At 42.4% G+C, this 16620-nt stretch overlaps 1 protein-coding gene across 1 annotated transcript in view; it reads right to left on the bottom strand.

Moving 5' to 3' along the window:
* Window positions 1–883: 883 nt before the first annotated feature.
* The window catches only part of tmem117 (transmembrane protein 117), a 48178-nt gene continuing 32441 nt past the window's right edge, over window positions 884–16620 (bottom strand). The window contains exons 4-8 of the mRNA XM_061077252.1: window positions 11805–11904; window positions 8408–8505; window positions 6096–6255; window positions 3039–3168; window positions 884–1545 (exon numbers count right to left, since the gene is read on the bottom strand). Of these exons, the coding sequence (XP_060933235.1) occupies window positions 884–1545; window positions 3039–3168; window positions 6096–6255; window positions 8408–8505; window positions 11805–11904 (1150 nt within the window). The remainder of the gene's footprint in view (window positions 1546–3038; window positions 3169–6095; window positions 6256–8407; window positions 8506–11804; window positions 11905–16620) is intronic.

Here is a 16620-nt window from a genome sequence, read left to right as displayed (position 1 = left end):
AGCTTTAGAGCAAAAGCCTTCTCCTGCGCTTCAAATGCATGTTTATGCCAAGGGCGAAACCACCTTTCTCGCTCTGTTGGTATTCAGTCTTGGTGCAGCAGCCACATAAGCAATCATGAGATGCACTCGTTTATTTGGTACTTGATCTCTGCTGATTGCATTTATTATATCTGCAACTAATATCAAGCGAGGGTGTATAAATAGATCATCAAATATATTGATGTTCATATCAATCATTTCAACAAGAATGATGCGTTTAAACTCGAGAATGAGAGACGCCAAGTGAAAATAAATTAAAATGATAAAGTCTGACAATCAAACAAGGTAACAATTGTCCATAGAGTTTGATTTGAAAGCATAAATAGAACGTTAACATAGCAGATCATAAAAGGGACATCTTCCATTTTGTTGTCTGTAGTATTATAGACAGTTATAATATGTCTGAATCATATCATATCAAGGCACTAACTGTATCTGTAACACTGGTGTGATACGACTGGAGAAATACTCTTCTGATATAGGCACAGAAATAGTTACCATGACAAAGTTGAATTATGAAAATGCAAAACTCGAGAGAGCACCATGTCATTTAGGTATTTGCATTCCGTTTTAATTCCCATCCTGATATGGAAATTGGTGCCGTTTCTCTGGCTTTACTTTTAAAAGGTTGGTTTAGAAAAATATATCAATACAACTGCAGCAGCTGTGACATGAGCCGGATGAATCTCACTTTGTCCTCCACTCTCGTAACAAGTTGTGCTCAACTTCTTTCTGTCGCAGCAAGGTCTTGTCCGAAGAAAAGCAGCAACTGAACATCTAGACGAGCCACATATTCATCCCTTGCTCGGCAGTAGTAATGTTAAAGTCTCATGAGTACATAAGGTCACGGAGAGAGCTTGTGCACGTCAAAAGAGACAGCTGGTTCCTCCTGGTCCGCACTGTCAATCACAATGCTTGGATGCGTCTCTTGGGTTTCCATGGAGATAGTCGAGTTTGTGGAGGGCGTCACTCCGAAATGTGGCTCGTCCACTGACAGAAGCATGGGCGTTCCCGATCGTCTCAAACTGTCGCTCATCGTCATTTGTGTCTCCTCCGGTGTCACACCCATTTCTTTGCTGTACTCAGACGGCGACTTCCTCTTTATCCTCTCGTATGATTTATCCTGGTTTTCCGTGAAGGTCTCACTGTCCTGAAATCGCCCAAAGTACCAGATGAAGAAGCCAAAAAGGACGAACGCCGCCAGACTGGGGACGAAGGCCATGCACTTGATGTCCAGGCTGGCTCCGACGTAGCGGCTGTGCAGGAACATGTCCCGCTCCACGTAGCTCAGGTTGGTGGCGGGGTTGATGTTGGTGGAGCGCCACTCGTAGGTGAGCGTGCTGCGGTTGAAGAGCCTGAGGGTTTCCGGTTCCTCCACTGTGAAGATCTTCTCACCAGGCCCGACATACTGGCCGTATTCGTAGGGTTTGTAGAAGATCTGGTTCTTCCACATGTTCAGATCCAAAATCAGCACGAGGAAGATGATTCCGTAGTTGAACCACTTGCCTGTAACGAGACATGTGATGTAATTACATTATCAACCAACAAGTGAGGAATAAACATACACTCATTGTACAGATTAGCGTGACGTCACCCCTAAGTGTCATGGCTTTAGAAAGCAGTGCTAGGAGGCTGGACTGAGACACGCCCAACTGCCCCTCCCATCTCTGTCTCCCCCACACACAGACATCGTAAACACACATGCAACATACTGATTCGCTTGCTTAAGCTAAATTAGCGGTCGTCCAGCTATATGAGCTTGCTAAAGCTAAGTTATCTAGATGTTGTTGTTATGAGCTTGCTAAAGCTACGTTGTCTTGGTTTTCCATGCGCAGCTTTTAAAGTCCAGCCCCCCCAATGTGGTGATGGGGGGGCTACAAACCTTTGAAAATGGGGTTATATCTTTTTCAAATATATAGATGTCCCACATGGTTCACTCTATGAAAGCATTGGCCCAAGGTCTAAGACAGTTTGAAACACTGGGTGGCGTTATGAGGCATATGTAGATGTTTTTCCTAAATTCGGTAATAAATTATATAATAACCATTATTAAAGTATTTCAGCCAAGAACAGTTATATAATTGAATTTACGTCTCAAACACATTTGAGTGCGCAGTATCCCTTTAAGTCAGATCTACAATGGTAGCCCACCCCAAACAACATTTAGCCAGAGTCACATACACTGTCACATTCATTTATCAGGAGTCCCTCTCTCTTTGCATGTAGCTCATGCACCGAGACAGATAGATCCATTTGCAGGTGCTACTTCCTCTGCAGACTCTTCTAACGAGATCACTACATTACCACCAGACAGCTATCTCCCCAGTTAGACTGATAGCAGGCAGATGTCTCCCCGGGTATCTGCGACATCGCTCCCTCCCTCTCCCCAGAGATATGTTGTTAATAAGCTCTTAGTTAAACCAATCACGTTGCACAGGAGCCATTTCCATAATGCTTAATGGATGTGCAATGCATTAGGTCTAACAACCTTTTGCGAATCACTGAGCGTTTGAACAGCTTAACATTTGGAACAGGAACATTGGTTTTGCCTTCCTTGATGGTTGCGAGTCACTGTGTGCACGCAGCAGAACAAGATAGAGGAACCGGGAGGATGGTTTTTAATGGGAGACACAGATGTGAAAGATGATGAGAGATGCGTCTCGCACGACAGGGAGGAATGCGATGAACAAGAAAAGAGTTGCAGCGGTTGAGGCACCTGTGTGCCACATCAGCTGCTCATGTTTTATAAATGCTGTGGTTTCACCATCAAACTGTTTCCCAACTGAGGAAAGTGGGAAAGTGGAGCAGCCACAGCGTGTTCAGTGTTCGGAGTTCTACTCAGAAATAGGCCAAAGTTACGTTTCCCTCATGGACATTTTGTTTTATTTCTGCTACTTAATCAGTTTATGAATATGAGCGTTAGAAACTCTTCAGGAAAAGTAGATGAACTCGTCTTGAAACAATGAGATGATAGGGCTCTTTGTGTGCGGCAGCCGTACCTGTGATGTGAATGTGGTACTCCTCTTTAAAGATACTCTTGCAGACGGGGAGTTTGACCTTCACATGCGTTGTTGACATCCCTGGTAGATTCATATCCAGGTCGCCCATGAATTGAGGGAACTCCCAGTCCTGAAACACACAAACACACACACACAGGCATAAGAGATGTGGTACAAAACAGTGATGCATAGCCTCAGCTGAAGACAACTGTGCACATTTACATAAACGCACCAACATGACCGATGTCAGCCATGTATCATACTTTATTGGATGTCGAACACTTCACTGAATTCGCTCATATTAGCTGATATTTAGTCTCTGTGGAGTCTTTTCATACGCTGACTGGGGGTCAAACACGGTGCCAGCTGTTGTAGACGACACTGTGTTTACAGGCTGGTGGAGTGCACTAATGTGCACTGGGAATTCAACACGTCAAAACACATCAACAGGCACCCCAAACTGACATTTAGAAGCTGCCGCTGCCCCTTGGTGTCACTTAGCTCTCTTTGGCTGGGGCTGTGGTTATATTTGGTAGCTTTGTGTCTTTACAGATTCGTTTTTTTTCACTATCACTAGTGAGGTAATGTCTGCATGGATTTTCATGTATGTACTTTGGGTATATCTAATTTTTCAGGTGAAAAGAAACTTTAGAGGGCAAATGTGTCATAAAATATCTTTATATCTGTGTAACATTACATTTCCATGAGCTGAGAAAAGCTGTTTTCATATAATTGTTGAAGAATCAGAGGGACAGAAAATCATTGAGTTTATATCAAACATAGTTAGAGCCCGTCCAATATGAATTTTTAAGGGCAGATGCCGATCCTGCAATGAATCAGCCTTTATATTTATATTTTTTAAAATTGGCAATGAATCCTAATATGTTGTTATCAAGCCCTTATGATGAAGAAATGTAATTGAGGATTGAGTGATTTCACTTCTGTAATTGTAACAAGATACTTTGCATTATGAAAGCATTACAATTAAATGGTAAACATGCATGACACACAATCCCACAGACCCATAGAGAGGGGAAACATAATATTCCCTTCTACTGATCTGACTTTATCATCTCACAAATCAACCTTCTCTATTGCTATATATTACAAGAAAAAAATCGCTATCCATTCACCTTCAGTTCCTGCACAGAGTGTGTTGCTGCATGTAATTAGCGCATGCCTGCATCCCCTATCCTCATGCGATCCAGAGTTGTCCCATGCCAATATCTATGTACAGCGAACAGCTTGGTGTTGCCCCCCTGGATATTAATTAAGGCCTCCTCTGCTCTACCATAGCTGCAGTAGCTGTTGCTATAGCATTACCAGGCATGGCATTTAACCCAGACACCTCCCTCCATCACTCCCTCCCACAAAAAAATGAGTAGCATATACAGGAAGAGTGTGTCAGCGAATAATCTATATATGTAAAGTGTACGTGCATACACAGTCAGCTGGAGAAATGAAGAGAAAGAGTACAATTATACAGAAAAATATATTTACAAAAAAAGTAAAACCCTGCTTGAAGGCAAATCCAGACAGTTCATTAATTGGGGGGAATTAATTCGTTTGAGAACAACAACACCCACCTTTTCTCATGGACGTAAGAGATTAACTGTGGCACCCTGCGCTCCAAAGATGGAGGAGAATAAAGCTGTTGGGAGGAGCTGGATGCATTTTTATTGAGTGGTGGAACACAGGGATGGCCGCCAGCGGATGGCCTCTGTAACAGCGCAAGTTAACTCAAACTCATAAATAACTGTAGTAAATGTTCTTGCAGTACACTAGGCAGAAAATGAGAAGGGCCCGTCGTAAACAAATCGAGCGAGCAGGGGTACGATATGGCACCGGGTTCAAGGGAGAGGGAGTCGCAGGTTCAGCGCGGCACCGGGAGTCAAACGGAGATGTCAAAACAGGCACTTTGTGTTAATGTTCCGTCTGGAAACGGAGGACGATACGGTCAGGAAGGTGAAAAAAGCTGTGCCAAGTAAGACAAGAGGGAAGAGGCTTGAATATACTGTAGACTAAGCTGTTGCTATACATCTGCATAATTACAATAATTGAGTAAATGAATGAGAAAAACACCACAGTGCACAGTAATTACTGCCCAGAGCAGCCAGAGAGTCCCTCCTTAAAATAACAAATTGTTTTATAAATAAGACGAGGAATCACTTTCACTGGTACAGCTGCTCTAACACTTATCACCATGGGAATTGCGACAGTGCCGTTCTTCCCAGGTTTCTGAGGAGAGACGTGTTTGTAACACTAGAAGATGTTCTCTCATGCAGTTGCAGGCTCTCGGTAATTAGCATAGTCAACAGAGTGTAAACGTGTATTTGGAGGACACCAAATGTTCGTCTCGCAACGAGCAATCTAATACCCATCAGCAGGGCGGAGTGAAATATGACCGTTAAGTGTTTGGAGGAGACGAGTCGTGCTCAATGAGACTAGTCGCAGTCCAACCCACAAACACGATTGGCCTGCAGCTCTGGCTCCTGAATAGCGGGCATTGGAAAAAAATATTCTCCTCATACACAGTTATGAGTTGTCTTTTTCCCCAGACAAACACATTTACATATTCATGAGCCACTGACACAGGCCTTATTGATGTATGCTCTCCTGTGGGAGGGAGGACATTGCGAAAGGGTGAGGGGGAAAAAAAACGAGGGGAGGAAGAGAAAGCGAGAAAAACTCCAATCTTGTGAGTCATCATTAAAGGAAATAAACTAAGCTCAGGGGGGAATAACGGAGGGAGAGGGTGAGTTCATCGCCAAAGCCTGGGAAAGTGGGTGGGGGGTGGGTGGGGAGCGTTGAGGAGTAAACAACAGTTTGTGTATCTATAGATGAGTTGGTGTGAGTGTGTGTGTGTGTGTAGGTTTGTGTCCATGCCAGCTGAAAGTGATCAAACACCCGTCTCATTGCTCTGTGCCGCAGTGGCCCATTGATGAATAGGATTTTGGGAGGGGCGGGTGTTGGGGGCTGGCAGGATGGGAAGGGGAGTAAGCCAAGAAATGTCCCAGCTTTTTTTTGATTTTAATTGGCCACAGGGGAGCGGTATACCTGCATGACAATGAGAAGGTCGAAGACCAAGATAAAGGAGGCCAGGAAGGCTCTGGAGACCTCATCGCTGGGCAGGAAGCCACGGTTCAGGTTGTCCCAGCTGATCCAGTCCGTACTGATGACCAGAACCACTACCGACGTCAGAGAGAAGAGCACCGCCCTGCAGGAGAGGAAGAGGAGGAAGAAGTTGAGAGGAGAAGAGAGGAGAGGAGAGACATAGGCAGAAAAGAAAGGGAAGGACAGATGAAGAAGAAACAAGAACGGGGGAGGAGAGAAGTGGAAGGAAAAGGTAGAAGAATATAGGTTAGAGGGAAGGAGAGGAAAGAGAAAGGAAACGGAGAGGAAAGGGTAAAAAATGAAATGAGGAAGGAAGCAAGGGAGAGGATGGGATAAGCAAGAAAGGAAAATAGGAGAGACAAGGAAATATAGATGAAGGATATGAGGGAAAAAAAAGAAGGAGAAAAGGAAAAGGAAAAGGGAGGACATTGAAGGACATGAAAGAAGGAACCAGCAAGGAAGGAGAGATGAGGGAGAAAAGACAGAAAAGTATAGATGAAGAACAGGAGTAAAGAGAGAAGAAAGAGGCAAGGACAGATGTGGATGGAAAAGAAAGAAGAGAAGAGAGGCAAAGAAGAGAAGAGAGAGCAGAGGGGAGGTAAGGAAGGAAAAAGGAGGAGGAGACGGAATGAAAGAAAAGAGAGGGGGGGGGGAATCTGAATGACGTGTATTAAAAAGTACAAGACCTTGAATAAAACATGTATAATTGTATAACTTCAATCTGGATGAGATGCACAGTGGATATTGCGCATCTCAGAAGACAAACAACCCTCCAACGTCAATTACAAGAGGAGATAAATCAAACACGATTCACTTTCTCTTCTCACCGGCTCATTGTATCGAACAACCCTTTCACCTGCGTTTGAGAAATGGCTGTGGATAAAGCTTCCAGGAAGATGAAGCTGCAGAAAGGAGAAGCTGTCTGTATGCAGAGACAATGCAATTCACAACCCGCTGCTGCACACATTTCCATGTATTTACATATTTAACAGGAGCCAAAACGTTTCAGTCACCTGCATCTGCCGCTGAATATCTGCTTGTTTATGTCACGTTGCGGTAATTCTGCGTTGGCTGTTTACTGGCAAATTCCTCAACCGTCTTAAGAGCGGCACAAAGACAAATGCTGTAGTGTTGTTCTAGCTGTGTTTAGTCTCAATGTCACCCAGCGATTACTGTGCCGTTTGCATCCCAACGCCACACGTCGGCTGGCGGCACTGCAGATAGCGTGTGCCAGCTCTGATCCCATTTCAACTGTTAGACAGAGGGACGTTTTGGGGGATTTTATTATTCCACACGGACATTCTGTCTTTGACCGGGACCCCTCGGCTGCATATCGACGAGACGCATACCAGCGACACGTTCTTTAATCATATTTCAAGCTCTGAATTCCAAATGATAGCTCTTCAAATCTGGCATTGATTGTGACAGTGCCAGTTGGCACGTCCGTCAATAAAATGAAGGGCTGCTGAGAAAGTCGCTGAAACAATTTGTCTGCTTGCATTCTAATCACAGGTGAATCGATGCTACGAGAGGAAATGTTAAACGCCGGGGTTTGAGACGTCTGAGTCTGGAGTTGTCAGTGTTCGTATCAAACACACGTCAGACCGTTTCAACTGCATCCTCTTCTTCTTCTTCTTTGCTTCTCACAGAGGCCCTAAAATAACCCTCCACAGAAGGCGTTAGCATGGCGTATTTGACTGACAGCAGCGAGCCGAGTGAATGAACCCTGCTGGGACCTTGCGCCGACTGTGTAACACATTTATACAGAGCACAATTCTACACGGCTTTCTAGTAATGTGCATATCAGACAATTTGTTTAGCGGTTATCTAAAAGGGTCACGGTTTGTGGTGCGAGAACAAAAAACAAAGGCGGGGTTATGGTTCGCCTCATGACCTTGCTGTGTCCATTGATTTTCACCCTGTTCTTCTAATTAAAGGTGCTGACACTGAGTGAGGGAAGATTAACACGGCTATTGACTGCGTGTATCCCTGCAGCGGGCTGGAGGAACTACTGAACACACACACATGCACACACACAGCGCCTCATAGGAATATATATATAATACATTCAGTGAGCTGGAAGGTAGTAAAAATCTTATGTCCACTACTGGTTAATCGTTTACTATTTTGTGAGTTTTTGTGTAATCTTGCTTAAAACAAACAGACATAGTTGAAAAAATAACCTCCTTGATGGATATTTGAGGTGTATACGTTGACACGTATACATGGGGTTAGAGACAATTATTTCTACATACCAGAAGAGAACAATCCTGTTGTTGCCTTGTTTCCAGAATCTCCTGGCTGCTTTGCCCCAGTCTGGATAGTGCTGATCCTGGAGCATCATATCTGTCACCTGCAGAATTTAAGATGCATAAAATGACTGAATTAATTGAATTTAAAGGAAATGAATCTGTGGGACAGTTAATCTTATCATAGCATTAAGAACCCAAACAGGAAAAATAGCTTCTATGGCTTCAAGAGTAACCTTTGAAACTGGTCCAACACTTTTAGAATGAACTGGATAGTGTGCCAGCAGCATCCCGGGCTGATCTCACTAATGCACTGTAGTGACTGAATGGGAGTGAATCCCTGCAGCCATGTCCCAGAACTCTGGTGGGAAACCTTCCCAACAGAAAGGAAATTAGATAACAGCAGGTAAACACTAAAAGGTTTTGGAACGAGTTACTCAACATTGTATTGATGTAAATGTGGGTGTCCACATAGTTTCTGAAGGGAAGTTGCTGTATTTAAACCAAAAAAGAACAGTTTTTAAATATAAGAAAGTGTTGACGTAGAGAATTCACTGTCCCACTATCTGGTTAATTGAATACATGTTAATAACACAGTCTAATTAACATATGCTAACAACTGCTTAATAATAAACAACTGCTAAATAATGCGTTTATATACATACATTAGGAATGTAGCTATATGGCTCTAAATAATTTTATTTCCAGTATCATTAGCTACAGGCGCAGCACCAACACTAGTTTGACTGCACCAAATGAACATCCTCATGGTGAACACATTGTTTCGTTGTAAGAGAAAACTGCAAACAATCCTCTTAGCTGCTTGGACTCCTTTTTATTCTGATCTTGTTTTCATGGTTTCTCCATTTCCTGCAATTGGTCAGAAAGTACAAACAATCTAAAAAAAAAAATTCACACTTCCAGAAAGGATTTTTTTATTAAATGAACCAAACCATGGTTCGGTTTGATCCAAAACAAAATTTACTTTTCATGTTGGACTAAATTTTGGTGAGTTGGTTGAGACACTTGGTCCGAAGCAACTTCCACACTTGTTATTTTGGTTCAGGCTAAACAAAAAAGTCAGATCGTCTGAACAAAACCAGGTAGGTGTGAAAGAGCCCAAATCCTTCATCTATGACTGAGACTATGATCAATATAAATATTGGCATGAAAAGATTACATCGTATTACATCTGTTACAGATGTTTTCACATGGTAAACTTTAATATCTTTTAAATGATTTGATCGTAGATTTTCCCGCATGGACTAAGAAATGGATACAAAAGAAAACACTCTTTACACTGTGTGGAGTAGCTGCATAGAGAGGCAAGGTCGATTTGTCAATAAAGTGCCTCACTGCAGATATTGTAGCTCGTGTGAGAAAAAGATCCTGAATCAGGCAATCTGTGAGATGTTTCTTGGATCTTGCAGCATTACAAAAACAGACACTTCCTGTCCGCTCATCTGGTGAAGACACGCTTTAAATCTGCGATGCGTAGGAGACACAGAGGTCATCTTCAAGTGCCTTGTTGAATTAATTTAATTTAAAAAAAAAACCTTGTGAGTAATTTCTGGAATCAGCACTTTGCCATGGCCTTACTTTCACTCTCGCTCTCTCTCCCTCTCTCTCACAAACACACACACACACACACACACACACACAAATACACATGCACACACACACACACACACACACAAGCACACACCCCTGTCTCCCTGATTCACTTCCTCACTTGCTGCTTCCCTTCCAAACAGACTTGTCTTTCCCCTTCACCTCCGTTTCTCACTCCTCCTCCTTCGTCTCTCCTTCTCTGCAGCATGTTACTGTTGAATACTAATGTGACCTGGAGAGGGAGCTTGTCAGTTTTTCTCATCTGTGTGCATGCCGGTGTCGGAGCCCCACTCCTCCCACCACAGGTAGTCCACTCCCACTGGAGCTCTGCTCTTCTCTTTATGTTGACAAATGAACAGAGGTACGTTTCTCCTCTAATATACTCTCTCCCTCCCTTCCCATCCATTGTATCCACTGACCTACCATAGATCACATCCACATGTTACCCTAAGGATTTGAACTGGGCTGGTGTGGAGCTCTAATGGTTGTGGGGATGGACCTGACTGAGAAAATTGATGAGTGTGTGAAAAATGGCTTTAAATTGCTTCAATCATAAAACCCTAAGGTTTTAATGAACCTTTTTTGTGATCTAAAAACAGGATTAAAAGTAGCCACACTTGAAGCCCTGCAAAGTTTATGACAAACAATAAAAAGAAACTGTGGTGGTATAAATGCTATTTTTGTATCTTTAACACTGGTGAACCAGAAATAACCATATTTGGTAGAGGGTAGATGCCACCTCCAAGTCTGACACTTACAATTGTGGTTAAACTCAATAAGACCTGTGTGTAGCAGAGGCTACAATGAGCTTAATGCTAATGTAACACTGCCTTTATTGCCCTTTACCACAACTACAGCTGGAGTTGACACATGAAACAGTTAGCATGTTAGCATTCAAGAGCATGGCTAGTAAACATGCTAACATTTAGCTTCAGCTATGTATCAAACCCCAACACTTTCTTGGTATCAACTGCAATGTGTCATCACCAGAAAATTGAAAAATGTATCACAAGTACTTAAATTGTATTTGCTTATGCTGCAACACTGTTTACCCCTGAGACTCCTAAAATGTTTTGTGGACTCAAACACTTCACCCACCCCTACATCGGCATAGTGCTGAGTAGATAATGAGGGAATTTTCATTTTTTCTGTGCACTATCCCTTTAACCCTGCCTCCTCCGTGTTAGTGAATGGGACATGTCAAAGTACACGGCTGCCATTATAGGTCGTTTTTATCACCCTGTTATTTGTACCAATTTTTTTTTGCTGGTAAATTTGATTTAATTAGGTATTTAATGCTTTAAAAAAAAGGGGTGATACAGACTGACTAATGATTGGTCAAGTGCTTGTAGATTGATGGACATCTTGTCCATCTTTATCTACAATATATGGTAGAGACAACTTTTTAGATTTAAGTATTTGTTCTTAGTTTTTTAAATGAAAAATCACCATGTCTTCTAAGTCATGTTTTTAAAAAGCCTTTTTTATATGCTTTTACTTACAAAAACCTAAAATCATGTTGGTATATCACATTTTTTTTTGTTGGGCATTAATATTACCCACTGGAGAAAAAGAGTTATCTTAGTGTTAAATCTGACATCACAAACATAAATATCTTTACGTTATCAACTCACGCTGCCAGCTACGCTAAAGATATTACTTTATGATAATATGTCTTTGATAAAATTAGAAATGTTTAAATATAAATGCCTGAACAGAGTGATATAAAATGATATCACTCTTTTAATAAATACAAACTTATCAGATGATAACATAAGAGTTGTAATCTCACCATCCAAGCAGTGACAAAGTCTCCCATCCACGTCCCCACGGCAGCAATCTTCATAAAGCTCTCATTCCTGATGCCCATGTACTCTGTCACCATGTGAGGCCTGCAAGGACAAAGACCCAGAGTGAGAAGGACATAAAACATGTAGTGTGGGTTATGAGGCAGGCAGAAAAGGAAGGAAACACAAAGGGCCAACAGAGGCAGAGTCAATGCAGGTCGAAAGAGAAACGGTCACCGCGGCTAAGTATCATGATGCTAGTTGTCAGAGACAATCAATATCAATCTAATCCTGTGAAAACAATAAGCGATGGCTCCCCCTTCCAAAAAGCCCAGAGGATTGTAAACAATTTACGGCTGCACAGTGGAATTTATGCAGTATCACCACTTTCATTTGGTCCTGCAGTGTTTTCCAAATGATTTATTTATTTGGCAAATGTGTCTCATGTCTCGTTGATTTCAAATCAACCCGGCTGACCCAATGAGATCCCTCCTGTTCGGGTGCTGGATCTGAGTGGGCTCGCTTAATCTCAACCGCTGCTGCACAGAAGCGAAACACTGACTGAGCCAAAACACCATTAGAGGAACAATCTCACATACAACAGTGTCTAATAAGAAATGACATGCTTTCTCTGTGGGGTCCTGGCTACGCCTTCATCTCTGTACAGTAAGTGAAGATGAGAAGCTTTTGTTCAGCCCCGCAAACCCACCCACCCAACAGACACACACACACACACACCACTCCATTTTCTCCAGGTAATAGCACAGGGAGGGAGGAGAAAGTGGGTCAGTCGCCTCCTATATGGGACTTGTGCCGGCGAGAGAGTCGGAGAGCAGAGGGGAGCGAGGAGGCCCGTTTGATCTGGCAGTCAGTGTCAGTGGAGCAGGTGGGCGCCTCTCACCCCCCACAGGTCGCACTCATGAATATAATAGATGGCGATGGATAGAGCTCTGGCTGTGGCTTTCATGGGGTCGTATTTGAAGTCAATGGCTCCATTCGTCTTTGTTTTCCCTGGTCATTTTCTGGCCATGAGCAAACAACAATAAAAATGTTATCTATGGCACAGCGGGCTCTGGGAAAACCTCGCCTGCAACCTCGCTGGTAGTAACTCTCATTTCCAGTCCATCTTTTAGCTGATTGCATTAACAGTCCTGTTCGGTGTGCTCTTCACTTTGTCAGGAAGTCGTCACACAAACAAACAATCTATTGGAAGTGGAGGGTAATCCTTTAGAGCTATTAGCTATTGACTTTAAATTATACTAATTGCTCGTGTCTTTTCACATAATGTCTCCAGATCTGAGAAGCATAATAAATGCTCACAGGCAAAACACAAAACAATCCTGATTAATTGTGGCAAGCCAGTAACAAAAAAACGCCAACGGTTCTCAACAACCTGTTTACTGTGATTGTGCAACAAATACTCTTCCCTGGAAGGAAACGTTATAAATCATATGTCATCAATGCAGCATGCGTTTAACAGATTTGACAGGACTTTATTGACGAAAACGCACAGTACCGCGGGTGACGTATTGCACCACTCAAACCCGCAAATAAAATGGCCTTGATTGGAATGGCGATTTATATCTGCATTAAGTCAGTTAGACATTCAGTGGCTTGGCAATGCTCCAGTTACCAAGGAGATCCCATTGGGAGTCATTTACCCGCAGCTAAATTCTAATCAATACTTCTGGAAATGCACTCTGGCACCACATGCTATGCCTTAAATCTAAAGTAAAAAATATCCCCCGCTGCCAACCCCTGCCCTTCTCACATATTTAATTGAGCAAATGTTACCCCTGTGCTTTTTCCTTTTTTGCTGAGTACCTATGATGAGTTTGGGGACTCTTCGCACGGCATGATCACAGGCAGAACTCCCTGACTTATTCATGCTGACTGAAAATTTAATGGCCTTTAGAGCCGGGGTGACCTAATGAGAGAATTCAGTGTAGTGGAACATCAGTACAGTAGCACTATGAATAATCAGCCCCAAAATGGCTCCCGTGGCTTAATCGCAGAGCCAGTGGCGGTGGCGGTGCCAGCCGGCCGGCTCAGCCAGCTTTGACCCTCAGTGGAATGTTATCAGGTTTCCAACACTTGTTCGGACATAATATTCAATGACATTTCGATGCCTTTCAAAGTCTTGTTCCGTCCCATGCAAGAAATTACAATTTTGCGCTACAGAGGTTACAGAGTTTGAGAGTTTGAGAGAGTTTGGAGGTTGCTCTGGTTTGACAATAAGCAGGGGAAAAGGCAATTTGACTGTTGTATTAAAGTGATCACCTCCTGGTTTGATTTTGGAGCTCGGTGCTCAGAAAACATTGCTCATTTACTTACTGTAGTAATAACAATATCTGTATTTATGATGCAGCTCAAATTTCTTGCGTATCTGTGTTTCTTCAACTACTAATTCTCTTGTTCCTAATTTCATCTACATTCACTCCCGTCAAACAGGTGTTTTTTGCATTTTTCAACAGAAGCTAGATCCTCTACTGTGCACCCGATTTAATCTTTGTGATACATTTCACATTGAGAACTGTTTAACATCAAGATAATTGTGACTGATTATTGTTTGTGACTTTCGGTTGAATCGCTGTGCTGACAATTAGGGCTGCAAAAAATCTGGAGTGAGGAGGTGAGACGTTGTTACAATCAGGGCTTTCTCATTAGGTGCAGAAATCTAAGGCTGCAACTAATGATTAAGCGATACATAATGCCAATTATAATTTTCCCAAGGCCCCAGGTAATGTCTTAAAAATCACTCTGACAGTCCCAAACCCAATCGCTCAGTTCAAAGCAGCAACAAGATTATTTTCAAATGAAAATAATCTACAGCCTAATTAAAAGTGCTATTTGTTATTTTTCTCTGCAGTTTGTGGTTTCAAGCCAGAGGCGGCTGGTGACGGAGGTAATGGCCGCTTGCCAAGAGCTTCAGCCATCACAGGACAGGAGGTAGTATTACGCCCTCTGAGCAGCTTTACTTCTTCAGGGTAGAACGGATGCTTCAGCGACTCGTGATGGGACTGTGGCGAGACGAAAGCTAACTGATTAGCATGCTAATGTCACTAGAATAACAAAACTGGACAGAAATACAAGTGAAACTAGATTATTACTGTTTGGAGTGCATACCCTTGCCAAAACCCAACAGTTCCATTATTAAACCACATTTTAATTCATTAGATCCCAGATTTTTATTTGGATCTGCACCAAATTGCACACACTCATTAATATCAGTCTCCTACACATGCCTGACGTATTCTAAGATATATTGATGAAAATGTAAAAAAAAAATGACCACTTTAGCATAGTCCTGATAAATATTAGACGAATAAACAAACAGACGATAACACGCAAACGAAAACATAATACTAATTGGTGGTAGTAACAACTGTCGATATTGGCATTTCCACTTCTGGAGATCACTTTTTACTTAATAAGAACCTTCTTTAATAGAAAAGCTGTTTGCAATTAATTTAGTGTTAATTGACCAATCCATCTTATCAACTAACAATTTCAGCACTGAAGACTAACAACATTAAATATTCAAATTTTTTACTCACACTAAAATCAAAATATTTAGTGTGTGAGAAACACAGGGTTAAATGCCACAAAAGCATCAGATGGTTTATTTTTGCATGTGTGGTTATATGATAGTTGCTGTATAATAAAATAAGACTGATTTGCCTATGTGGCCCATACAGATAAATGTAATAATATGAAAACACAGCAAATTACTCTTTTAAATGTGTAGCTACTGTTGCTAAATGAAAAATAACAGCACCGTTGGTAATGAAATGGCTCTGAAAAGATGATTAAATTACATCTAAACATATTAAAGGTTTTCGCACCCTTTCAGCCACACTGCGGCACAAAGCCAAACACATACCAAGCAGCTCTACAGCTCCATACGTTCACCGACTTAAAAGACAGGATTTATGGTTTCATTTTATTTCCATCAAAGTCCCAACTCTGGAATTTTTCGAGGCCCACAGGAGGCCTGATAATTACGGTTATAAAACAGCATGCTGCGGAGCTTTCACTGCTCTCACTGACTCTTTCTACTGTTTTTTCACTGTCCACTCGGAGGTATATTCTGTCACGCTGGGTTTAATAAACTCACTTTCTCCGTCAGACACCCGGCAACTTAGCGACCGAGGCAACCTAGCGGCTCCTCTGCCCTCTTTAAAGCCTGGACTCATTCGCAGCATTTAAGTTCGACCTTGGACAGCTCTGCATTGAAATGCAGTGCCCGTCTCTTCCCTGCGCACTACACTGAGTGGCGTCATATTTACAGTGCACGGTGCTGAGCTGCATGTTAGCAGCGCGCATAAAGCTGCCAATACACACTGTCGTCACTATCACTGTAGCATCTCCCAAGGCAACTTAAACCCTCAATCGCTATTCATCACTCAGCACAGAATCGGACCAAGTATTGTATTTAAACTGGCTGTGGATTGAGTCCTTTAGTCCTTTTCAGTCCCCCGGCTCAGGAATGGGAGTGAATACCTGTATCACACCTTCCATTCACTATCTGCCTATTACAGAGCGTCCGAAACCAGGTCTCTATACGTACCTTGATACTGAGCAAGTTTAAATGGACATTAGTGTCCCCAACAAGCCCAAGTCCTCCAAAGTATATACAATAAATACAACATTTTAGGACCACACATCATTCACTGGGTTTTTAAGGTTAACACAGCCACTTGGTATATGGAACAGTTGTGGTCATGGTTCCAGAGATTTCAACATTGACTGACTAAAAGAAATGAGCAACAGTCACTTGGGGTTGGACATTTTATCGACCAATCCAACCAGATCTCTCTC

Source organism: Limanda limanda, chromosome 8, assembly GCF_963576545.1.
Source record: "Limanda limanda chromosome 8, fLimLim1.1, whole genome shotgun sequence".
Classification (NCBI taxonomy): Eukaryota; Metazoa; Chordata; class Actinopteri; order Pleuronectiformes; family Pleuronectidae; genus Limanda; species Limanda limanda.
The sequence above is the reverse complement of the archived record's forward strand: the minus strand, read 5'-3'. Positions and strand labels throughout refer to the sequence as shown.